Consider the following 25,175-nt stretch of genomic DNA (forward strand, 5'->3'; position numbering starts at 1 on the left):
AACTTCTCCAGCTCTCAGGTTACTGATATGCAGAACCATTACCTGTTTCCAAGCACAAAAACCAAAAGAAGGCTCTGTTCTGAAGACCCATACACAGTTAAGCCTCACCTTTATGTCACAGAAAAAACGTAAACACATGTTTAACATAACTCCACAGTACAGATTGTTTAAGGCTTCCTAAAAGTAGAGCCAGACCAAGACTTGAGCACTTACCAAATGGTTTTAAGAGTGATCAGCAACACCGAGATATACAGAAAAAAAGTGTCTTTATTAGCATTGTTACAGGCAATGCATACATAAGAACTGATCCTTAAAGTGTACAACCCCCCCAGCCAAGTTTAAAGCAAGAGAATCAGCAGATTGAGATCTATATTGTACACATGTGCAGTAACAGGATCTCTCTGGACCTTCCAACAGAAGAGACTGAAATCACTTTACAAAAAAACGTAAATAAAAATAACACTCATTTTAAAAAAGTACCAGCTCCTAACAAGCTGTCAGAGCATCAAAAATATCAAACAGAGGAGTTGTCCAATCATAAAGAGTTCCTGTAAGGTTTGAGTATTGCGTCATTCACACCCTGCAAATGCCAGGCATTGAGTTTAAAGCTTAATAAAAAATACACACCTAAGAGACAAGGTGAAGTTTAGATTTTAAATTTCAATTTTGTCAGTTGTTACTGAATTTTTTAAAATGCATCATCAGTGTAATTAACAATCGCTGGATGGCAGCAGTACGAAGAATGAAATTTTTCCCTTTGTTAAGAGTTCTGAAGTAGAGTCAGTGTGAATTAGCAACATCCCTCTCTGGAATCTTTAGCTGACATGACGTTATGCCCATTCCAAAAAAGCACCCTTAAAAACTTTTAGCTTGTTTCTAAGTGGGTAAATGTTTAAACTAGTTAGCAAAATTAAACACCAGAATTTTCAGAAGTTATTTTTGTGCATAGTTAAATGCTGCAAGATGATTTCACATTTAATAAAGCAGACTTTAAAGAAGCAGCAATTTGCAAGAAAAGGTGTTCCCTTACAATATCAATCTTAACTCAGGGGAAATGTGTGGAGTTTTGTTGTTTTTTTTTTCCCAGCTTCTTGCAATTGCTTTTCTACACTGGGTTTTAGTGCAAGTCATTAAATTGTTTGATATCCAGCATGGCTCCTCTTTCTGCCAATCAAGTAAGCAATCAAGACAATTAGAACAAGACCAGCAAGGGCTGCGCCAACTATTATAGGGATCAGCATATTATTTTCATCCAGCTGACATTCTTCCACTGAAGAGAGAGAAAAAGATCACGTTAGGCACTAGTGCACCAACAGATGGCTATATCCAGAACTTCAAGCTTCTGCTCTCAACACATAGATAAAACTGGCTCAAGTTAACTTCTAGCATAGCAACAACCAAAAGGAAGCCAAGTCCCCTAACTATGATCATTCAGGATGAAGCCTTTCTAGTACTAGCTGTCTGCACAATACAGAGATTTATAATAACTGTTGCCTTCTCAAGAGCTGTGACTGTTACACATAAGCTTAGCCATTATAAACATCTGGAGCCCCCCAGCATAAGAAGGATGTGGACCTGTTGAAGCAGGTCCAGAGGAGGGGCACAGCACCTCTCCTATGAGGACAGGCTGAGGGAGTTGAGGCTGTTCAGCCTGGAGAAAAGGAGGCTCTGGGGAGACCTCACAGCAGCCTTCCAGTACCTAAAGGGGGCTTATAAGAAAGATTGGACTCTTCAGCAGGGCCTGTTGTGATAGGATAAGGGGTAATAGTTTTAAGATAGAGGGAGGTAGATTCAGACTAAACATCATTTTTTTTCCACAATGAGGGTGGTGGAACACTGGCACAGGTTGCCTATAGAGGTGGTGGATGCCCCATCCCTGGAGACATTCAAGGTCAGGCTGGATGAGGCTCTGAGCAACCTGATCCTGTTGGAGATGTCCCTGCTCACTGCAGGGGGGTTGGACTGGATGACCTTTAAAGGTCCCTTCCAATCCAAACTGTTCTATGGTTCTATATCCATGTGACTCCTCCCTTAGCCGTTTTGCTTTAGCCACTGTCAAAGGACAGCATTAACTAAGAGTCAGGAACTTCCCAGAACTTTGCCCCTTTCATACTGTTATCTGCACACATCTAGGAAGGAAAGTTAACACTCTTTAACTCTTCTCTGGGCCACAAGGAAGAAGCTCTAGGTATTTCAAAGCTTTTTACATACTTCTCACACTAGCCTCAACTCCAACATCTTATCAGCCCCCACAACATCTGCAGTAGAGCATGCAGAGACTAAGCATGACACCCACAAGCTGACATTTGACTACAGAATATTATGTTTATATCAAAGTGCACTTCACAAATCTTTGGTTCTCCCCCTCAGATGTAAACCTCTTACCTGCCCCAAATTTGTCTCCATCAATCTTGAAAACCTGGACCTGAACATTAAATACATTGACAAGGGCTTTGTCCGTGACCTGGAGATTCTCCTCTGCACTGCACTTGTAGGAGTTCCCTACTGTAGCTCTCAGCTCACTCATGCTGTTGTTCGATGCTTCAAATTTTGGAACTGTGCAAGAGAGAAAGTCTTATTACAGAATCCTGAAGAGCTAGAGTTGTAAGCTCAAATAGCTTAAATTCAATATGTTAGTCCCCAATATTTCTAACACGTTATTTTATAAGTAGACTTCATAGAAGTCCCTACCTTTTGCTTCAGAAGGCAGAGTCGTGCTTACGTTCACACCTTGCAGAAAGAATTTTTCAGCACTTGCATTCTTTAAAAAAAAAAAAAAAAGCCAAATCAGTAGTTGTCATTTAAGCTCATGATGTACAACATAAGCTGTTAGCATTTGAGTTTAATTCCGCATGCATTTTAAGAAAGATTTTCAAGGGGTAGTCCACAACTGGGAAAACCTACAGAAGGTATGCACCTTTGGGAAAATTACTTTGGGGGAGGGAAGGGAGGCAAAGAAAGGGGGACTGTCACCCCTCAGACTGCTGACAACCTCCACACTAAAGGTATAGTCCCACCCATGCCTTAACATGGCTAGTGCAGTGGTCTTGCCTGTGCTACAGACACAGTGTTAAAGCAGCTCAGTACCCCACAGAGATGTGGGGTCATTTAACAGCAGGTCTAGGTGATGACATTTGATCAATCTCACAAGTATTAAAAGCAGCATGAAGCTGACAAACACAGTGGATTCAGTCCTCAAGGGTACACAGCTCTAATATAGCATTGGCACAGGGCTGTGGGAAATAGGATTTCCAACCATCACAGGAGTCCTAAAACAAGCACACATGGCTCCTAGGCTGTACACAGAATATTAATAAGGACTTCAATCCAGTTCCAGACTTGTACTATTAGATGAGATGTCTATTTGTCACAGGTTACTCCTCTGCTACAGAACTGTTCCCAGTTTGAGTGCGTGGCTTTAGAGAGAAGGCAATACAATCTTAAAATAAATTTCCATTCCAAACAAAACAGATGTCTGTCTACACATGAGTGTATACATACATGTATATGTTCTTTCCTCACAACAGTTACCAAGTAAATCTCTAAATCCTAGTATTAAAAACAAAGGCATTACTTATTCCCCTTCCTGTCGTTGCATTCTTTCTGTCTTGTACTTGCCTCATTTAGTTTTCCCCATGAGAAGTTCTGCAGACCCTACACGCTTTGTCTAGAGATTCTTACCAATGCAAAGTGGAAGATAACCCTTGTTTTCTCAAAAGTCAGATTCAAGAAGGCAGACGTATTGTCGCATGTCCCAGAAGAAGTTGTATTCTGTGGTACGAAATTCAGCAAATCCAATCCCATCTATGAGAGAAGAGGCTCAATTATGACATTTGAAGAGACTAATACATCACTGTACGTTCAGTTGACTCCTAGCTTGCTTGTACGCGCATGCATACAACACTGTTTGCTCACACATTTTACAGACGGCCAGGGAGATACATGTGCAAGTTACAGGCTGGTGTAAGCTGTACCTGAGTTACCAGGCTGGTACAGAGAACAAAGGGTATCTCTGCTTGCCTAATTAAGCTTTCTGCCTGGCTGCAGCCCATAACCTGCTGCTTGCTCCACACTAAGCTTCTTTAGTTCTAGCACCATAAGGAAAAAAACTAGTAACCACCACTACACAGGGGGCAACAAGCTATAAAATATTGCTTTGACATAATCAAGGGAACTGCCTGTAAGTATGGTCATCTCGCACATCACTTCAGTTCAAATGCTTCAGCTTTGCCTATGGTACGTGATTTTATACTGTTCTGTATCTGCAGAAGGCTGTGGATTAAATGCACTTGCCAAACAATCCAATACAAGCCTTCAGTAGCTCCTAGTTGACCCTCATACGACTTTAGAAAACCACTTTGCCACCTCCTCACTGGTCATTACATTAGAAATCAGCTGTTCCAGCAGAGCTACAATGCCATGCTACAGGACACAGCTTTGTGAATTTCACACAATTTGGATGGCTACACCACAATCCCTCATAACCAGCTACTGTACAGCCACACAACAGCTATCAGTGCTCATGATTTTACTTCTCAGTCATCATTGTCATAAATAAATGAAACAGATTCCTTTCCACCACCATGAACTGCATTAAGGAATGTCGTAGTTCAGCCCCAATCGGGACCAGACTACGCAGTCTCTCACTCCCCCCACCCTCCAAGAGAATAGGGGGAGATAATATAAGAAGAACAGCTTGAGGTTTGAGATAAGGATGGGGAGAAACAACACAAACACAACAAGGAGCTAAATCCAATACAGATACCACCCTCCTCACACAAGGTCTTTTATTGCTGAGATCCAACTTAAACTACACAAAAGCAGCCATAATTTGTTTGTCCTCATTACCTCAAATTAAGTCACAGTACAGGAAAAAGCTGGGCTTTTCATCAACAACAGAGGGAAAGAACCTGTGCCAGGGCCAGATCTTACAAAAACCACGTTGCATTTTTGCTGCTAAAAATCAGCCATTAAATAGTTTTTAAGCATTAAAGTAAAACCCAAGCCTCTTCGGTGCTGGCTGGAAGTTAACTAAGTCACAAGCCTGTCCAGTTTTAGAATAGCAATAATTTTCCTTTCTAATAGTCATTCACTGTTTTCATTCAGATGGCTCAGGACAAATTTTTGTATTTTATTTAACAGTTTAAAATTTCATTTAGATATCACCTTTGATAGTAGGATTCCCCCTATTCATATCTTGTTAATTTTTACTGCTTCTGTGGAATGGCCTTATATACTTACTGGATTTGACAGACAAGTCTAGTTCTCTTACTGAATGGATAAATCTTTAATGACCAATTTCAGTAGAACAAAACGGTTTGAATTATCACTACTCTAAGTTAAGCAATTCAAATAGAGGACGATCATGGATGAAAACTACAAAGAACTGGGATTTTTAAAGAAAAAAGTTAGCCTATAATAATAATTTACCAACTTTTCCCCAAGCAAGGAATCTGAAGGCTTTGAAGAAAGAACAAAAAAAAATTTACCTTTTCATCTTTTTTTAGATAGGTGATATTAAGCTGTAACCCCATGTAGGCAAGTACACAGGTTCCATTTGGACCAGTCACATTGTATTTACCAACTGTAGGATCTGGGGGCGATGCAGTTGGTGCTGGGCTAGTTGTTGGAACCTGGCTAGTAGTTTGTTTAGGAGTTGTAGGCACTACAGCAGTAGTAGAGACCATATCTTCAGCACATTCTGTCTCTGGAGAGAAAGGGAAACAGTCATTATCAAACAAAATGAAGCTGTAGGATCATCCGCATTTTTAATCCTCACAGGAAAAGAGGATACAATTTCAAGTAACTTGTCCTAATAGAAGATAATAAAAGCTGAGAAACACAATGGTAAAGTGTTACCTTAACTCCTACTGCAAAGTTCAAAATACTTAAAACCTGGCATGTGAATAGGAGATCTCTGCTGTTATTTACAAAAGTTCATGGTGACCGCATCTGCTTTCATTCATGTCTGTCATTTCACTTTGCTATCAAGTCAGGATAAATAAGCTGCTGCCATGTTTACAGCCAGCGTTCCTGCCCTATGTTCACAGCAAGGCCGAGGTGACTACCCCTCAGACACCCTGGGCACTCGTGTGCTAGCAGCAGAGGAGCAGTTCTCCTGCCCACTGCTAAAACTGGTCTCCCAGGAGATGTGGTGCTCTCCTTCCCCTCCCTCTCCCAGTTACACTACCAGGTTGCGAGGATCCTATGTCATTATTTTGGCAATACCCACAGTAATGTTAAACCACTACTGGACCTCTCAAGTCCTCATAGCAGTGCTGTGGCTCTTTTATCCTTAAAGTGATTCTAAGACACTGCTTCTGACGACAAGTGTTCTGCTATATCCTCTCAGTCATCTTCCCTTTAGTCCTGCATTAGTAGCCACCCACCACCGGGGGTAACAAGGCTGAGTGAAGATGTGTAAGACTGACTTCTCTTTTTATCCAGCTCAGCAGCAACTTCCAAGGCAAGAAGAAGAGAGAAAGAACAGTGACTCTGATTTATTTGCCAGAGTACTCAGAAACACCTGGCAGCAAGATCTTAACTTGATCTGGGAGCCAAGAAGGTTCCTGCATTGAACATCTAAGCCAAAACCAAAGGTCATAGCAAAGACATTACTGTAGTAGAGGCTTCCAAGCCAAGGTCATCTCCATGTGTCAGGAATAACAGCTTGCAACTTTAAGGACAACAGCAACTGCAGCAGTCAATTCTGACTCAAAGGGCCTACTTCTAAGTTTTAATCCATATTTATCCTGCAGATACTAGATATCTAATAAGTAGTCTCTGAATTTTTAACAGCAACTTAAATTTTGATTATGTCTTCTGAGCAACTCTAATCACACCTTCTGAACTCACACAGACTCCAACACTTTTCTATTCCTACTCCATTTCTGTAATGTCAAAGACCAGAGGGAAGGCTGATGAATGGAGAAGTGACCTTATCTTTTGTAGACTTAACAGATACTGGTCAGGTCCCAAAAATGTGGTAATTTTCCAACAAAGTTTTTCCAACAGCAGCTTTACTTGCTACTTCAATGGAGAATTTCCCTCCATCTGCAAGACCTCAACACATACAGCCTCTTATTCAAGTTGGCAGAGACAGAAACAACCAAATCACTTCAAGTGGAAATTTGTCCTAGGCGGAGTCTTAATAGAGACTGAACCTATTTACAGCATAGCTCCTAGTAACTCTTCAAGATAGATTTAAAGATGAGACAGATTCTTGTCTTTTTCTGACAGTTACAGGAAAGCAGCTGACAAAACTACCAACAGATAAAATGAAAGCCTCCTTTTCTTCGGAGCTGCAGATAATCACTACCATAAACTCAGTCACTAACTTCTAGGTACACTGACAGAAGTTACCATTACAGTGATGCTCAGATGTAGTGAATACTCTTCTTCCCTTCAGTGAGCCTCGCCCACATCACCAGCACAAATATCCTCTAATGAAAGAGTTGCAGAGAACAAAAGTTAAGGGAGAATTCCAGATCTAAATTTTATCAATAACTAGCTGCCAAAAGGACAGATGACATCTCAAGTCTATAAGAATGGAAAGAAGGAACTGACCTGGAAATAATGTTATTTCAGGGTCAAAAAGATTAAAAAAATACATACATACACACACACACACACATATATATATATAAAGTGAGAATTCTTTAACTATCTGAATTAAAAAAAAAAAAAACCACAAGAAAGAGATAGCTCATGGTGCAGTAGGAATGGAAAAAAAAAATACCTGGGTGCAGTTCCAAGACAGTATTAAAAACCTAGGGATTATGATAATTTAAAGAAAAAACATATGCATGGCAGTATGGATAACAGGAATATGGAAACAAAAAAAAAAAAAAAACCACTCACACCAAAATAAAAAAGCTTGAACTCAGACCAGTGTCTATCACTGGATTATAGGAAATCATGTGTTGTTTTTTTTTTTCCTGAGGAGCAATAGTTTCATCAAGACAGTGATACCACAGGATGGAGAAAAGCAGTTTTGGAGAAGTGATCATGGCAAATTAAAGCATTTATGCTAACCTAAAAAATAAGAGAAGGACGTATAGGAACAGAAAATAAAGCAAATGCTAACTTGTGTTGCGTAAGGAACACCCTCCAGAAATAATGCAATATTGAATGTTTTTAACCGAAGGACTATGTAAAAGCAGATAATAGGTGGTCTTAAAAGAAAAAGTATTACACAGTAGGGAGATTTTATTGAAGTTCTGTAGAAGTTAAAAACCAGCTTTTCCCAATATCATGGCTTATGTTCAAGTCTGCTCATAACTGATTACTTACACTTACCCATCAAGATATCATATTTAAATGTGAGATAGTACTGAGGATGAAGTAATAGAAATTAGATTTTTTTTTAAAAGTGACAAATGTAGGTCTACATCTTTGCTGCGAATTAGTTCACTGAATGGAAAAGACTGATCAAGAGAATGATACACATGGAAATCGGAGTCAGTCATGCAAGGCAGCCACAAAAGAAGTCAATGTCAGTATGATCATGCATCAGGCAAGGTATTTTTTCAGAGATACGGGACAAGGTAGAGATACTCCTGTAGAAGGCACTTGTTCAGTGTATCCATCCCATGTCAGCACTGACTACCCTAGTTTGTAAGATTCATTTCAACTTAACAAGGGCATAAATGGGATTAACAGCATAAGAGAAGTTCTGTATCTCCCAGAGAAGATGAAGACTTTGCCAGAAGTAAGGCAAAGACTTATCACTCATTAACACAGCACGGGTAATCAGTTTATATGGCTCTTCATGGTTGAAAAGCGTTGCCACAAAAGCAAAGGACATGAATATACCATGTTATCTTCGATAATCATTATAGCAGCAAAATTCTGCAGTGGTTTTCAATAGAAGCAAATCACAACAAAAAGTCATTTTGTGACCGAGTCTGACAGAGAAGGAACATCACTGTCACAGCTTATATAAGGCCTCCTGTGGGAAGATGTACATATCTGCTCTCTACAGACCAGCTCCCTGTTGTCTGCCATTATACCACTAGTTTTCCCCAGAGCACACAGTATGTTGTTCAAACTACTTTGGTAGAGGCAAAACACTTGGAAGTTATCAGATACTTCTTAAACTAGGATTTTGGCCATGTGCCCAGTCAACCTACTGCCGCACAAGTTTACACCCATAAACACTCATGAACGGAAGGAATGTTCCCTAATACCCGTACAAAACCCATGGGAGCACAGTGCCCTACGTAGTCATGGATGCTAACGCCCCTGCAGAAAAAAAACTGAAGCTGGTCCACTCATTTCAAAAGACATTGCTATCAGAGTTTTAGATCCAGCTTGTGCCTGCCTAAATACGATTAGTCAGGACTTGAAAAGAAATAATCTATTACTGGAAATACCAGCTCACCAAGTACGTTTTCTGCTACAAGATACCTACCATTCATACTGAAAGTGCCATTTTTGAGATAAGCTTCCAAAGTAACATTGCTAAAAGTAATGTTCACATTCTTCATATTGACATGCTTGGAGCTGATGCATCTGTATTTTGTGCCCATATGTGCCTGAATAGTAGTTTTATGTGATACTCTCTTCACTTCTCCTGCAAGAAGATTACATTGCATTAGTATGTAACGGTATTTACAGAAACAAATCAGTATTACATCTGGAAGGGTTACACAAAGAGAACAGAAAGTTTTCATTTTACCTGCAGTTGAATTATGGAATAAAGTTGCATCTGAAAGATTGTAGTGGAAAGCTAGCTCTTCAACTTGGTACTTGTCTGCATCTTCTGAGAAATTCAGGCTTAATGAATGCCCTGCTCCAAACCCCAATACCAGAACTGGATGAGATGCGTTACTTTCACCACATGAGCTCTGTGGCTCTACTGCAGCATTTTGTGGAAGAAAAAAGTGTGCAAACTGTGGGGGAGAAAACAAGACATGTAAATGGGATGATGTAACAGCTTCTTTACTGCTTTTTAGATATCCTGTAAAACATACAGCTGATATGAATATATGCTATAAGATGACCACTTATACACCTGTATATAGCAAGTAGCATGTTACTGGCACTTGGATTTCTAAGAATATTGCTCTCTGAAATTAGAATACAAAATAGTACATGCTCATAACACCTCTTAGACTTCTTTCCCCTCAAGCTAGCACTAGGAATTTGCAGGTACTTCTGCATTAGGTCAATCAAATCTGGCAAACTCTGGACACGTGAAAAATGGCAGAATTTAAGCTTTGCTTCTTGTACAAATGAGTAAGAAAAGAAGCAAATGGTACAGCCTACGTAGTCTGGCTACAATACTTTGAGTTGATTACATACTGAGAAGTAACTTGGTACCTGAAGGCCAACACTATGTTTACTGGAACATTTTGAGCTCACTGCTTACAAGAAGAAACAGCCAAAAGCATGTTACGAAAGCAGTCACCTCTGAATGCAAACTTGCATACCAGTATCAGTAGGATTTCAGGCCGATAGCACCGCTGAAAAAGTGGACTATGTAATATAACTCTCAGCTCAAATTACACACAGCAACTGCACCACTGATGAAGTAGTAGGATTTTTTTAATCTCACATTCCACTGATGGCTAGGAAAAAAAAAGTCATCAACAAGAGTGCCTCAAAACACGCAACTGCAATGAGATAAATAATCCACAATTCCTGTTCAGTAGTTAAGATACCAAAAAAACTAAACTGAAAAGCAGAGTATTTGTAAATAAAAATTCTTAACTTTCCATTAACAGGCTTTTGCAGTTAATATGGAACAACTTGTAAGCACTGCACTAGTCTGTAGATACACTGAAAGCTAGAGATTTGCTAAGTGAGAAGATCACAGATTCCGGGGAAGTTTAGAAGTTACGTATTGACAGCCATTTCAGTTCATATATAGTCCATGTAAGTATGACCAAGTTCACCAAAAGACGACTGGTAGTGTTTTTGCCTTTACAGCTCAAATGAAAGCCATTTTAGCTACCAATAGGACTGGTGTGGAATTTCAGTCACAAAAGTAATTTCACACATGTATTGTCTGTGGCAGTTTCAGGCAGCCTTAACCCTGTTTAATTAGGAGAAGCATCAGTAATAACGAAAAGAAAAGTTGATGCAACATGACTGGTAGGGGAGAAATCTGATTAAGTACTTTTTCATGCTTAAATATTTGTTCAAAGCTTAAATATGGTGCACATGCAGAAATACCACACATTTTATAAGCACAACTTAGAGACAAGTAGTGAGATGCCCCCTTACCTCTTTTTGCCCACTGCTTTTGTATTCCACTGAGAAGGCTACTGTCAGATTAGCGATTATGCAGATCTTACCACTTGAATCTTTCACCTCAAAGGAAGAGGAAGCCTGTAAAAACCCTGTTAAGAATGCCAAGTGGTTAACTTTGCATCACATAAGTTTTTTTATTTTTGATCCCAAATAGACAAATACACACAACTGTACGTTTTAGGAGTACATCCTAAACAGCAGTTGAGTTTGGAAACTTGGGCATTAACATCTCTACATTAGCTTCAACATCAGGGAATAAGAGTCCACGGCTACTTGAACTAACACTACTAATGGAAATGTGCTAGAATGAAAATCTTCAGTGTGCATGCTGACTCCCTTGTTTGACAGCTATTCAGAGGACAAATTTAACATCCCATTTATAAAAAGACAAAGCCACCCAAACCAAAACTATTGACATCCTGGGTCCTCAGAGGGTAAGAAAAACTTGCAACTAACACCAGTCATACCGTTCAAGGCAGCTACTCAGTGTTCACCCTACAGAGCAACTATTTTACAAGCTTCAGCAAGAACTGACTTAACATACTTGATCCTACGTGCCTATAGCACTCAGTCTTCCCCCTGCAGCACACCACACAGCCTTCATTCCCACTGCACCAGAACACTCAGCTGTACATGCACTGAATGCAGCATTTAGAAAGCTTGGATTGACTACAGATGTTTTGGAGGGACTGACAAAAATAGCATGACGGACCGTGCCACCCTTGCCAGGAGAACTTCTTTACTGTCATCACACTCTCTGCACTCAAGAGGAGAATTGGGGCCAAGACCTTGACACAGATGGAGGTTATGTTTTTCTCACTGGTTTAAACGAACCTCAAACTGAGCCGCTGACAACAGCACAGTTCTGCCCTGACTCACTCCTCTCCAGCCCCAGCGCTCAGAGCACTAGTACAACTGACCACACTAGTACTGGCTTAACGACGTAAGGACATGTGGTGAGAGGCGCATGGGATCATCCCTTCTGACAGCAGCATGGACTTAGGCCAGTGTCCACTGACAATAAAGCTTCACCTAGTGAATGTGCTGCACCAGGTTGGATACAGTCAGAAAGTTGGTAACCTCATACTTCATTTGTGGTAAGGGCTAACTTTACAGTGCTCCTGTATCCAAAAATCATACCAAGATGCTCAGAGTTCTCTATTGTGGAACATTTTCTTTTTCTGGTTCTCAATTTGTCACCACACACACCCAAAGCAAATCTCACTGCAAAAAAGCCTGCACCGTTTTCATGCTAGCACTTTGTCCACTTGTATTTGCAATAACTTCACTCTTGCAGAAAACTTGGGGGGGGGGGGGGGGGGAGGGAAGCGGCAGCAAGACATAAACCACTACCTCAAGCAAATAAGCTTTAAAGAGTCAAACATGCTAATCCATTCAACTGCTGATACAGCAAAAAGACCCAGCTGAGGGATTATCCATTAGCTAGCTTCCCTCCCCAAGAAGTTGTCAAAAAGCAAATTCCCATTTTTAAAACTCTTCACAGCAAAACTTTGGTACATACAATTGTATTAAGATAATTATGAGGAAAAATTGGACTTTTGTCAGCTGGACTTGGGTAAAAGGCACCTCAGTTGTAGGAACACATTGGAAAATTTCTCTGGCACTCAGCAAGCCTTTTCCCTTGTTGCCTTCCCCTTAGCAACAATATATCCTCCACCAGCACCAAAGCGGGCCAAAACTTAAGCTGGAATTCATACACTTTACCCACTTGTTTACTGAGTCGAGACTTGAAACCACAGACAGAAGAAAGAAATCACTTAAGAATGGGTAGTGTAGAAAACATATGTCAAAGCAAAATTATCCTACCTTGTACTATGTCCAGCTCAGTGTTCACTAAGGAACATACATTCACAAAGAAAATGTTATTTATTGCAGTTCAGTGCAGTGCTAGAAATAATCGATGCTCATCTGCATGGAAGTTTCAATTTGCAAAGCTTCTTTCAAATAAATGTACATCTGGAACTTGTTTACATTTTACCCAGCACTTGACATCTCAAGAGCAGAGCTGCTTACACTTTCTTGAAGATTTCTAGTACAGCATAGACAACAGCGTAGAGGCAGGGAATAAGAGTCCATGGCTACTTGAACTAGCACTACTAATGGAAACATGCTAGAATGAAAAATCTTCAGTGTGCATGCTGACTCCCTTGTTTGATAGCTATTAAAAGGACTTGGCAACTTCAGAGCTAAAAACAAACACTTAATAGGCAGTAAGAGAATAAAAGAAGTATAAAATATCAGTTTTAAAGAAATATAGGAGAAAGAAAGGACTGAAAAACAATTAAGAAGATGTTGCTAACTGAAAGGAAAATGCGAGCGACCTGCCCATTACCGATAATTCAGAGAACAACAAAACGCAACACAGAGGCGCCAGAAGGCATCAAATGGAAGACAGATTCATGAAATTAAGAGCTGACAAATGACCCTCTGCAAGCTTAAGTAATAGAAAATAAGGGGTGTGAACAAACAGTAAAAAAATATCACCTACTAGATTTTTGCAAGGTTAAGTTCACACCATGATATGAATCTCCACTTCGTTAGCGTGGAACCAATGCTATAAAACCCCATTCTTTCTTAAAAAGTGCTCAGCAGCTGCTGGATTTGCAGTGTCAGTGATGAGACACATCCAGCACGAGATACTGAGCTGTCCTCGATGAAGTGGCAAGAGGGCTGCTTCACTGTAAGTCGACATACAGAAGCACGAGGATCAGGGAGAGCACTGTGCTGCAGCATCCTCTGCTCCCACAGTCTTGGGACAGGGATGGAGAGGAATACTGATGGAACTGAGCGGAACATAAGGGATACAGGGGCAGAGAAAAATCTGGAAAAAAAAAAAAAAAAAAAAAACCACAAACCACACTGAAGAACAAATCAAGAAACTGAAGGAAAGAAGGTGCTGCCTACTCTTCGCTCCAGCCAGTTTAAGGCAGAGGAACAGCTCGCTGGGTTTGGCAGGAAAGCAGCTGTTGAGTTTGTGAAGGCAGTTTCAGTGTCAACTAGTGATTAATGCATGAGTCATCACCAGCCCACAAATAGGAAAAGCCTACAGTCAAAAAGCCAAGAATACAGAAAAGCAAACTGATATTGAATCAATCTGTCCTGGGAATATTTCTAAGTAAGTTTATATAAAGTATTGCTCAATTTTATCATGGCATATCTACAGCTTGATAATACCGCTTGTACTTCTCATAACAATATTGTTCTTTTCTATTTAACACAAAAACTGATAACAACCTCCAGTTTCTTAACTTTAGACTTTAAATGCTCTTAATGAACTGCAGCACCCTATTTGACAACTATCCATGGCAGAGCAAATGCAGTACTTCAGATTTATGAAGCTGAACAGCTCCTAGACTTTTGAAAAGTAAAAAATTAGCTTTGTGAGGTTTGTTAATTATTTAGCTGGAAATACTACATTACAGACATCTAGTAGAGGAATCATCAAAAATGTACCAGCATCAAAGAAGTTTCACTTAGTTAAGATGCTTTCTTTGAATTCCAATAGGGTCCAAAAAAGGGCTGCTTACATATTTATTCTAGCTGCCTATTTTCAACTGAAAGTAAGATAATCTCTCCCTTTATACCTCATTTCTGAGATTAAAGTCTCATGCAAGAAGAGATGGAAGGTAAAACTGTTGAAGCAACAGCTAGATATGTTACTTGAATTAAATCTAGCATCCTTCCTTATCTAACGTCTACATCAAAAATCCACGCAGAGTGGATTAACACTGAGATACAATAAACACATCAAACAAAACTAAGACTTTCTTGGTCATGTAACAATTTGTCTTAAATAAAATCAACCTCAAAAAGATATATTTGTTTTAAACTAAAAACTACAAAGCTAACAAAGCAATCTAGCACATTTGAACAATCTAAACCTGAGCCCTTTTGAATATGGCTCGTAGAACAGCAGGATACCCCATCTCTTGACTACACAAAGATGCTTTCTACTTTCAACCTTTTCATAATTGAAATCCTGTTAGCCCAGCACAGCTACCCTTGGGTTACTCTCCCATAGAACGGAAATTCACTACAGGAGAAAGAGGAATGGTGGCTGTGCTCTAAGAAAGCAAGCCTATATATTAATGGCAATTGTTTACACTGTCTGCTTGCAGAGAGGACTTCAGTTACCAGAGTTAATGATTTACTTTGTCTCCAGTTTTTATTAGTAACATGCAACGTTGACAGTAAGGATCTCGAACACAAAAGCTACTTTTATATAATTTGGGTTTTGTTACTATAATTCATGTTTCCTGCAAAAGTAAAAGCCTTTTTAGTATTTTTCTGGCTCCCCCTTGGAAGAAAGGGCAGCAAGTCATCCAAATCTACCAGGGCACATATTCCACATCATTGGTAGTTTAAGCGATAGAGATATTTAGTGGACAGGACTGTCTGGAATTCCAGTGAGTAACTACAGCGTTAGGGAGGAAAACCGCTGTTGCAGCGTAGCCCAGCTAACCACGCCCCACAAGCGCTGTGACAGTGGTTCAGAGTCTCATGCCCACAGCCTAGTCATACACATCAAAGGCTGCAGCCTACCCTGTAATTCCTCGCAGCAGCACCCTGAAGGTAAGGGCTGCTTGCTGACTGATGCCAGCACTACACAATCATTCTGCACCTAAGCTACAGCAGTGCTGTCTCGCCCTGCACCTTTACCCAGATGTTCTTAAGGCATACACAGCAAACGCTGCTATCTACAGGGCATTAATTCAAGGAGATAAGAAATACTGGTTCATATCTAAAGGGTTTTTTTCCACTGTACATGTGAACAGAAGTACCCAGTAATCCACTCATTCTGATGGTTCAGAAGGATCCTGTCATCTCAGTGCCATTTTGCAAACAGAGTGGTGACCTTAGTCACCACTTCAGTCTCCTAAGTCTATGCCAGAGGAAAGAATGGAAAAATCCTTGAGGAGTTATGCTCTCCTTTAATAACTTGTCTTCTAATGTAAGCACCACTCCCAGAGGGATACCTGGTACAAGTCCTTTCTCAGAAAATAGAGTCAAGATCACTTGCTTAGGATCCAAGATCTATACTACCTTGGGACAGTACAAGGAAAAAAAGGAACTTAAAGGATAATATATTTTTGAAAGATCACACTATTTACTAATTCTAACATTTCTCGGAAAGATTTGAAAGCCGGAAAATCCCTTGAAACACTTGATGTATGAACCACGTCACAGGAGACAAGGTAGTCCTCATAAAATTGTAAGTTATACTTACCTGTCACCTCAGAAAACTAGAAACTAGCTATCTGGAAAGCACACCAGGAAAACACAAGGCTGGATCCACTTCAACTGCTGTTGGACACACTTGAACCCCAACACAGTGGCAGAAAGAGAGAACAGAGCTTAATTCAAGCATGGATGAGAGTACTTTAGGGAAGAAGAGAATCAGCTGCAGTTGTGCAGGTGCAGCACCTGACTATACTTAATTCCTGTGCCATCCCTAGAAGAATCATCCTTGCCAACTAACAGGGACAAATTCAGATTACGTTTTTGATATTATTGATTTCCATTAAGGTGGTAAACATTTTGTTCCTCAATTCAAGTTTACAGATAACCCCTGTCTTTAGAAACAAATTTATAAAAATATAAAAGCATTCATGAAGGAAAGGCGGTACACTTGCCATTTGGCCGCAGAACTGCAGAATTGCATCAAGTTTAGTCACATAAAGTCACACTTTATGGTTTCCTATCTAAAGGAAGGAAGTCCTGGGATAGCTCTACAGCAGCTGGTTACGCGAGTCTACGGGGAGGTCTGAATTCCCCTGGCTAGACCCTTTTCAGCATTCACACAAGTTCATTTTGCACTTGCTCCGATTAGTGCTGCTGTATCACACTGCACAACTAACACACGTCCTTCAAGGCAGCCCCAAACAACATTTTAGAGGAAGCAGCACAGTGTTGACAATTTAAAGAGGAAGCCTCCCCCGAGGAAAGGATATTGAAAAAAATAAACCAATTGCCTTAAGTAAATGACCCTCCTAGTCCTATCAGGAGAGAGTACATCTCACCCCTGTCAAGAATAGTAAAGACGTGTTGCCACGTTACACAGACTGAATTCTGTTTTGTTAAGAAATCAGAAGCCACTGAAATTTATTACAAGCAAACTAATTGTATTAAGTGTGGACTTGCGGACTACTCAAGCCTGAACACTGGAGAGTGAAAAGCTAGACAAGCACCCACTGCAGCGAGCTGAACCACATTTGAAATTCTGTACTCTACTGCCAGGGAACCACTAACACCCTCACACTTTGAATTACAGTAGAAAAAGCAGGACTGACAGCCACGGGTGATGTCAAGTGACAGAGAAGGTTAAGGAACTGTTACCCTTAGACCGAAAGTGATACCAAGTCCATCTTAAAGTCAGACGTACAAAATCATGGAAGCCTAATTTACCAAAATATAAGGTATATTTTATAATAGTAGATGTATAATTTAGAAGATAATGCAATTAAGTGTTCAAAGAGCTGTTGTAAATACTGCCATACACATACCTAAAAGGGTCTCCTGCCAAGCTTAAGGAAACAGAAACCAAGGAATCCATCACAGCACCAAGCTTTCTCAAAGAATTTCCAAATAATCATGTCTGACCCGAGAGAAAAGACAAACTGTTGCAAACATGAAAGGCAACGTGTGCCTTCTTAGTGCTAGAAATAAGTTATCTTTAAGACACAGAAAGGCTCGACAGAGATAACGTAGTTGACTTCTCAATAAAATATCCATCTTTTCTTTGAGTAAGATTCCTCTGTACCTAGACATAACTTTTCAGTTTCTCATCTGCCACTGATTAGAAACTGTTCTATTCATTGCAGAACAATCTAGAAGCAGGTTACACCAAAAATTCAAACTCTCAGTCAGCCTGAACAGGAACCTAGGGAGTATATATCAAAAGCAGCGTGTCAGGGAGCCTGTGGAGCTCTTACTCAGCAAGTCAGAAGCTGCTTTACAAGGCAGAAAAGCTGCTGAAGTCAAAGTTGAGTAACCTATCACACGGCAACAGGCATACAGATTCAGATCCATAGAGACCGTGTCAACACTTGAAGAAGCTATCAAACAAACACTATGTTAAGGGCAGCACTTGATAAAACAATGTTTCGAAAGTCACACAACGTAAAAGCGGTTGTATTTCATGAAAACTATTTATACTTGGTCTCAGTGCCATACAGCTAGCAATGCCAAAACTGAGGGAAACAATACAACACCAAATGACTCGATGGCTGGAATTTTTTATCCAAGTTTCTCTCAACTGTCCCTACATTGGTAGCAAGGTTTGAAATTCCCCTTCAGACTAGAGTTGTGCAACAGAAACACGTGGATTATGTGTCAATAACCCTGAAATGGCATCACGCTACCTTTTCAAATTCATTTTTCCTTCCCCAAATATCAGACATTTCATTATTTATCCACTGATACTGAATCCACGTCCGACTCTAAACTGAAATTTTCAGAAATGTTTTCTCTGATGCATTTCTGTTTCAGTAAGGAAGAAAACTACAGGTGCTCTAGGACTCAAAGACAACAAGGAGCTCTGCTGGGCTTGGCACACAACCCAACTGACCCATCGTGCTCAACAGCAGACAAGCCCCACCTTCCTCCGTATTTCAAAAAGCAGCACCTAAGTTTGAGGGGAGGTACTCCATGTCCCATAGTCCCTTTTCTGTGTGTTTATCACTGTAGTACCCAAATATTTTGTTCTTTCCATATGCAGATTTGATATTTGTGAGGAAATTCATCATGAAATTCTTAATGCTGACATACAAAATATTCAGCTTAGTGCTTGCTGCTCAAAGTGAATGGAAAACTGAAACAGTAAGTGAGGTGTGGTGCCGTATTCTGGAGAGAGAGAGAAAAAAAAAAAAAAAACCACATCCCAAACCTATTGTCGCAAAGTCAAGGCACTGCCAAACAACCTTTCATATCTGACCCACCCATGCTAATCCCTAAGCCTCCTGTGATCACTACCTTATCCTCATCAGCGCTCACTCAGATGACTAAAAGGCTGTAAATGTCTAAAGAATCCAACTCATATCTTCTCATTATCTCATATCTAATACTCTTCTCCCCTCACTACCACCCAGGCCCCACACTCTGTCAGAAGATGGTGGAGCCTATCTGTCATCCAGGGAAGGGTCTCTATTTGCACCACAAAGTTCTCCCCTGAGATTGTAGGATAATGTTACGTAGAAACACCCAGCGACCAGACACCACTACAAAGCCCTATTCATCAGTAAATAGTTACTGTGTAGTAAAATAAACCAGTCTGCTGCCTCAGCTGCAGCCACCTAACACATTTCACATGCCAGAAAGTGGCAGAGCTAAATGCACTGAATTACGTTTGTAACTGCTAATTAAGCAGGGGAAGACAACAGAAAATATTATCTCTCGTACCACTTAAACTACGCAGGCTGACTAGAAGACAAAACAAAAGCAATTCTTCATTTAAGCCATAACTACATTAAACAAGATATACAAAGAATTCCCACTATACCATCCGTTCAACACCACTTCAGCTGCGGATGTCAACCCCCAAAAAGCAAGTCTGATAGCAGCGCAACTAACTCGCTGTGCTCGCTCGACTGGCGCACCAAGAGCTGGACATTTGAACTGCTCCGCGCCCTTTGCGAGTGACACCTTTCAGGCTCAGTGTAACAGAGAAACTGAAGTACTGGCAACGATGACAAAGGCATGTACTACCAAAGAAACGTCAGAAGAGCTGGAAAGGCTGCTGTGATCTCCAAAATAACGGCAGATAATCGCTCTGAACTGCTGCTTTATTCGGGAAATATTTTTGCTAGCGGCTGAAGAAGTGCTCTTTGCTGCCAAAGCCACATTTCAGAAACTTGATAGTGTTGCGTGATGTGGCTTTCGGGGCAAGAAACCTAAGGCGAAGTAGTTATCAGTAAACAAGCAAGACACACTTCCTCGTAAGACTCCCGCTGCACCAACAAACCTTCTCATGAAGGTTTGCATCTCCCTGCTCCTGTGACAGTTCAGATTTCACTCAAGATACAGGAGGAGGAAAGCCATTAAGTAGGGGAGCGTGACAGGCCCTCTAGGAAAAGAGCTGCTCCCTAGCAGTGACACCAGTATCTCCTGCCTGTCCGTGCCTCCCGAGAGGCAGAGGCGCATCTCCAGGTTCTTCCCGGAGCGCAGTCCCTGCGGTCGGTGCGGATGCTCAGACGAACGTTCCCGGGCGCCACACGGTTCTCCCCGCCGCCTCCAAACACAACAGCCGCCTTCCCTCCGTCAGAGGGGCCCGGTGCAGGGACGAGGGGGCGACGGCCTCCCCAAAGGACCCGCCGCCTCCCAGCAGCCGGGCGCTGAGGGCACCCGCGGGTGGACCTGTCCCCGCCCCCCCCCGGAGGCCCGGGACCTCCGGGTCAGAGTCACCGCCCCGAAATGGCAACAGCAGCCGGGAGCCCGCGGGCGGGTTTCCAGCTACGGCCAGAACGCAGGTGCCGCGCCCAGCGCCGCCGGCCCCGGAGCCGCCTCAGGCCGCGGCGCTCCCGCTCCCTTCGCCGCCCCAGGCCGCGGTCGCCCCGCCCCGCCCCCCCGACCTCCTTACCGAGCAGGGCGGCCGCCGCGAGCAGCCCCCGCGCGCCGTGGGCCCGAGCCATGGCGGGGGCAGGAGAGGGGGCGAAGGCGGCACCGGCGGGAGCGCGCAGAGGGGGGAGAGGGCGGCGGGGGGCGGCGGCGGCGGGGGCGCACCGCGCTCGGGAGACTGGCGACGGCCCCGACCGGTCATATGACCGCTGACGTCACCCGGTCCACCCCCTTCCCGGCGCCGTCACGTGACCCCCGCGCTGGGCGCAGCCGGGCGCCCCAGCGAGGAAGGTGGGAGGGATCGCGCGAGAGCAGGGGGCGGGGTGGGGCTCCCTCGCGCCCCAACGGCCCCCCGCCACCGCGAGGCGGGCCAGGGGGCGGGGCCGCGGCGCAGGGGCTTTGCGAGCGCGGGTGGATAGGTGCGCAGGGGCGCGTCCGCGTGGGCCAGGCGTACCAGCGTGAACGCGGGTGGGCGGTTTTCAGGCGCGCGAACGCGCGGGGAGCGAGCCTGTGCCTGGGAACGGGCGCGGGCGTGCGTGTCGTCGCAAGCTGCTGCGGTCCAGCCGCAGCCCCCCTCTCGCCGCCAGCCCTAACCCGTGGGCCCAGGGCTTCTTGGGGCCCCCGCTCCTTAGGGGTCAGGGCCCACCACGGGGCTGAAGACAGCCATGGCTCGGCCTTGGGCACGGTGGCACCGAACAGGCCGCCTGCCCAGTTCTCACCCGCGGCAGGGGTGTTTGGCAGTGGGCGTATGGAGGTTTGGGGTCCTTCTGCAAACTGCCCTGAGTCTTATCCCTGTATCTTGCATCAGACGGGAGCTGCGAGGAACATCAGGGACCCGGGTCAGCCTTACCAGCTGTAGGCCTTTAACTGGGGTTCCCAGTGGGGGATGCACCCCTGTGTTAGAGGGGAGGTGGTAGAGGAGGGTGAGAAATGGCTTTGGTGAGCAATTAACCCACCTAAGTTCTGTATTGCTTCCAGAATATGTTTCTTGCCACTGAGTTTAAAGGCAGTCTGAGTGCAATCATCTTGCCTGGAATTAGTCCCATCCCAGCAGTACAGGAGCACTGGGAATTAATGATCTGGTATCTCTGAAGTGATGCATCTATGTATACCTGTGTACGCATATAATCCACGTATCTGTTCCAAACCAGAACAGGGACTGCTAATGAACTGTGGTTGCCTGGGTAAAATTAATTGCTCCTTCACATAGTTTCTGATGTTTGTATAAACAACTCTTACGAAATCCCCCTTTATTAAGAGGTAACTAGGAAAAAAGAGGTGAACTTCACAATTGACATTGTCAGATGTTAGCATAGCAACAGAGATACAGAGCCCAGGCCATTTGATCACTTTGTAATTCAATGCTTGCTCTTATCTAAGCTGTTAAGGATATGCTTGCTTCATCTGAAACCTCAGAGGTACTTATTTTGCTACTGAAATCCTCTTTCAAGTACTGCTGGAAACTGTGCCAATAGCACTGTGCTTCTGCTTTCTCAAAATGACTGCCATGTCATCCTTCTGCTCATTACCGTGTACTCCAGATCAATCAGCTCTGAGCGAGAATCCTTTATCCTCCCAGGCTGCCTTGATATATTTTTACTTAGAACCAATTTGAAATGCAATTTAGTTACTACCAGCTGCTAAAGTCAAGTCCTGCTACTCTGAACTTTATGACCTTTCCCAGATATTTGTCTCAGTTCACTTACACTTCCTATTTCCCCAAAACATCCTAGAGAAGTTTACTTACTCTTCAGGGTGACTTGGGTGTTGACGCGGAAGTAACGGACACTGCTGACGACCAATATGATCAAGCAAATGCCAATTTATTGTTGATACATCCCGGTTAATATAGCCCTTCTAATTCCGTATCATGCGCAAGCTCTCTACTAATTGGTTAACTATATCATGCACGCGCTCCTAGCTAAAATATGATTCGTTAAGTCTCTATGTTCATGCGCACGGCCCTCTCCACCTGCACCCTGCTTCACATTCAGCCCCCAGTCACGTATGCCAGCTGTTTTCCTTCTTCTCAAGGTTGCTTCGTTTACTTTCTCACAGGAAGCTTCATTACTTTCTCACAGGCGGCCTCATTATTTTCTCACAGGTGGCTTCAGTACTTTCTTACAGGCAGCTTCAGTACTTTCTCACAAGCGGCTTCAGTGATGTCCTTGAGGCCTGCTGCTCACAAACATAACAATTCCATTCGGTCTGGATTGTTCACTAAGTGCCCCTGGTACTCCAGGTATCCAACAAATCCCCCTTTTTGTTTTGAACAATCCAGACCCACTTTCATCATACGTTCCATAGCTTTCACAAAGCATTTTTAAATATACCCCAAAATCATCAGTGTCAACAGCAAACCCGTCAATAATACCAACCCATAAACTATCAAATCTTTTAGCCAGCCTGTGACCCCCAAGGATTTCAACCAGTCTGTTAACCTGCTTTCCACTTGTATTGCATGCATGTTGCATCATAACTCTGCCAACTGATAGCGTATCGACTTAGAGTGATCAGAAACATTCATGCAACACATACCTTCAAAATCTTCATGTCCATGCGCTAATAACAAAAAATCAATGGCTGCTAGATTCTGCAAAAATATCATGACGCATGCTATCCATGTCTTCTAATAATCCTGATAACATGCTAGAGGTTAAATTCATTTGCTTTTGTGCCCAACAAGCTAATTTATTTAAGTTAGCTAAAGTTTTTGCAGTTGCTGCCCAAGGAACAAATAAAGATAATGCTATCCGCTCAGCTGTACCCAACAGGGTTAAATTGCCGTCACAATGGGGAGTCAATACTTTTAGCGATCTTCTTGCTCGCGTATGATACCGTAATGTTCTCATAGGTGGAGCAAACACTATCAATTTTCCAAAATAACATGGTCCTCCTATGGCCCTTTTTGGTACTCCTGACCTTATTTTACTACAATATCAACTAGGTTCATGTAGGCCTCTACTGAATCTCCCCTTTTTTTTTTTTTTTTTTTTTTTTTTTTTTTTATTAGCCAGATTGTCTGTATTGAGTTGTTAATCATTTTTTGCAAGCATGGTATGTTAATGATTATGCCTAGTATGATGCCTAGTATCACAATTCCGATTTTAACCAAGGACAGCAACCACCCAATTATGCCACACACAAGCTTAGTTAATAAAATTACTGATCACACGTTATACATATTCATGATTATGAAGCAAAGCTAAGTTTCACTACCTTCTAGTAATTTTCTACTATAACATTCTTCTACTATTATAGATATAACAACTCCAGTAACTTATCTATAAGAGCAATGACTAGTTTTCTGCAGGCCTCTGTTGAAACAAGCCATAAATTCTGCTAACAATGTTTTGTATCTTAAAGCTTCCCTTCTCATTCCATGGCTTTCTTCCTGAGAGCATGATTGCATTCCTCCCTCAAGGTCGGTGTGCTTTCACTGATACCATACTGGCTCAGCGGAATACCACATCTCCCCCTTCTTTTTTTATGAGAAGAGGCTTGTTTCAACGCTTTATCTGTTAAAGTCTGCACACATTTTAAGACACAGAATATAGATCAAAATACATATATAAAAGGAATGAATAAGCATCCCACAACTATTAGTAACAAGCTTATATCAAGTCACCAAAAGATTTCTGAATATCAAAACCATCACTTTGTTGCTGTTTTTGTACTCCTTTTTGCAAGTTTTGAATACTTTTGTGAATAGATTCCGAATGATCAGACAGATTCATGCAGCAAAGCCCATCAAAATCCTGACAATCATGATTTTGTGCTAATAATAATAAAAAAATCTATTGCTGATCTATTCTGTTACTAACCCAACTATGCGAAAGACACCGCTGAGCAAGAGGCTGTTTATCAGCCGGGTCAGAGCAGAGAAGGGAGGCAGGCGCAGCACCTTCAGGGCGTCCCCTGTTGTAAATAAAGTGTGCTCTGGGTCCGTCCTCTCCCCTTCGCTCCGAGCCACCTCTGTTTATACCCTCAGCAGATTCAGTGAAAGAGTACTGACTAGGTGTTGCTGCATGCGTGGCCAGTGCATACAACAAGGCCTGTCAAATATGTGCTCTGCAGGCTAACAGCGGTTCTGTTTTGTAAAGTAGCATAGTATATAGAATCTACATCAGTTAACAGCATTGATAGTGCCAATGAAGTTATATTTATTTGCTTAGCAAGCCAACAGTCCAATTTATTTAGCATAGTTAATGCCTAGGCACTTGCCACACCAGGTGTAAAGACTGAAGCAGCAATAATTTTACTTAGTTTCCAAAACTCTGTATTGTCTTGGCAATCAGATTCAATGCTATGTATGCTTCGTTTAGGTCTTTTATGCTGTCTAGATT

The 25,175-nt window shown here is 42.2% G+C and overlaps 1 protein-coding gene across 1 annotated transcript; it reads right to left on the reverse strand.

The window, feature by feature from the left end:
* Nucleotides 1-249: 249 nt before the first annotated feature.
* Nucleotides 250-21,011, reverse strand: LAMP1 (lysosome associated membrane protein 1). The gene is made up of 9 exons (XM_086770334.1): nt 20,852-21,011; nt 11,230-11,345; nt 9,680-9,893; nt 9,413-9,574; nt 5,490-5,707; nt 3,682-3,804; nt 2,692-2,761; nt 2,386-2,556; nt 250-1,270 (listed from the first exon to the last, which is right to left on the reverse strand). The coding sequence occupies exons 1-9, from the start codon at nt 20,901-20,903 to the stop codon at nt 1,131-1,133; spliced, it is 1,266 nt and encodes a 421-aa protein (XP_086626460.1). The 5' UTR covers nt 20,904-21,011; the 3' UTR covers nt 250-1,130.
* Nucleotides 21,012-25,175: the final 4,164 nt, after the last annotated feature.

This window comes from Chlamydotis macqueenii, chromosome 1 (assembly GCF_036417535.1).
Source record: "Chlamydotis macqueenii isolate bChlMac1 chromosome 1, bChlMac1.mat, whole genome shotgun sequence".
In the NCBI taxonomy this organism is placed as follows: domain Eukaryota; kingdom Metazoa; phylum Chordata; class Aves; order Otidiformes; family Otididae; genus Chlamydotis; species Chlamydotis macqueenii.

Bases quoted from the DNA above. Each gene is read 5' to 3' on its own strand.
- LAMP1 (XM_086770334.1), bottom strand. From the start codon at position 20,903: ATGGCTCGGGCCCACGGCGCGCGGGGGCTGCTCGCGGCGGCCGCCCTG. The intron at 9,575-9,679 runs GTAAAATGAAAA...ATCTTCTTGCAG, and splicing joins ATTCCATAATTCAACTGCAG to GAGAAGTGAAGAGAGTATCA. The intron at 1,271-2,385 runs GTAAGAGGTTTA...CTCTCTCTTCAG, and splicing joins TGGAGACAAATTTGGGGCAG to TGGAAGAATGTCAGCTGGAT.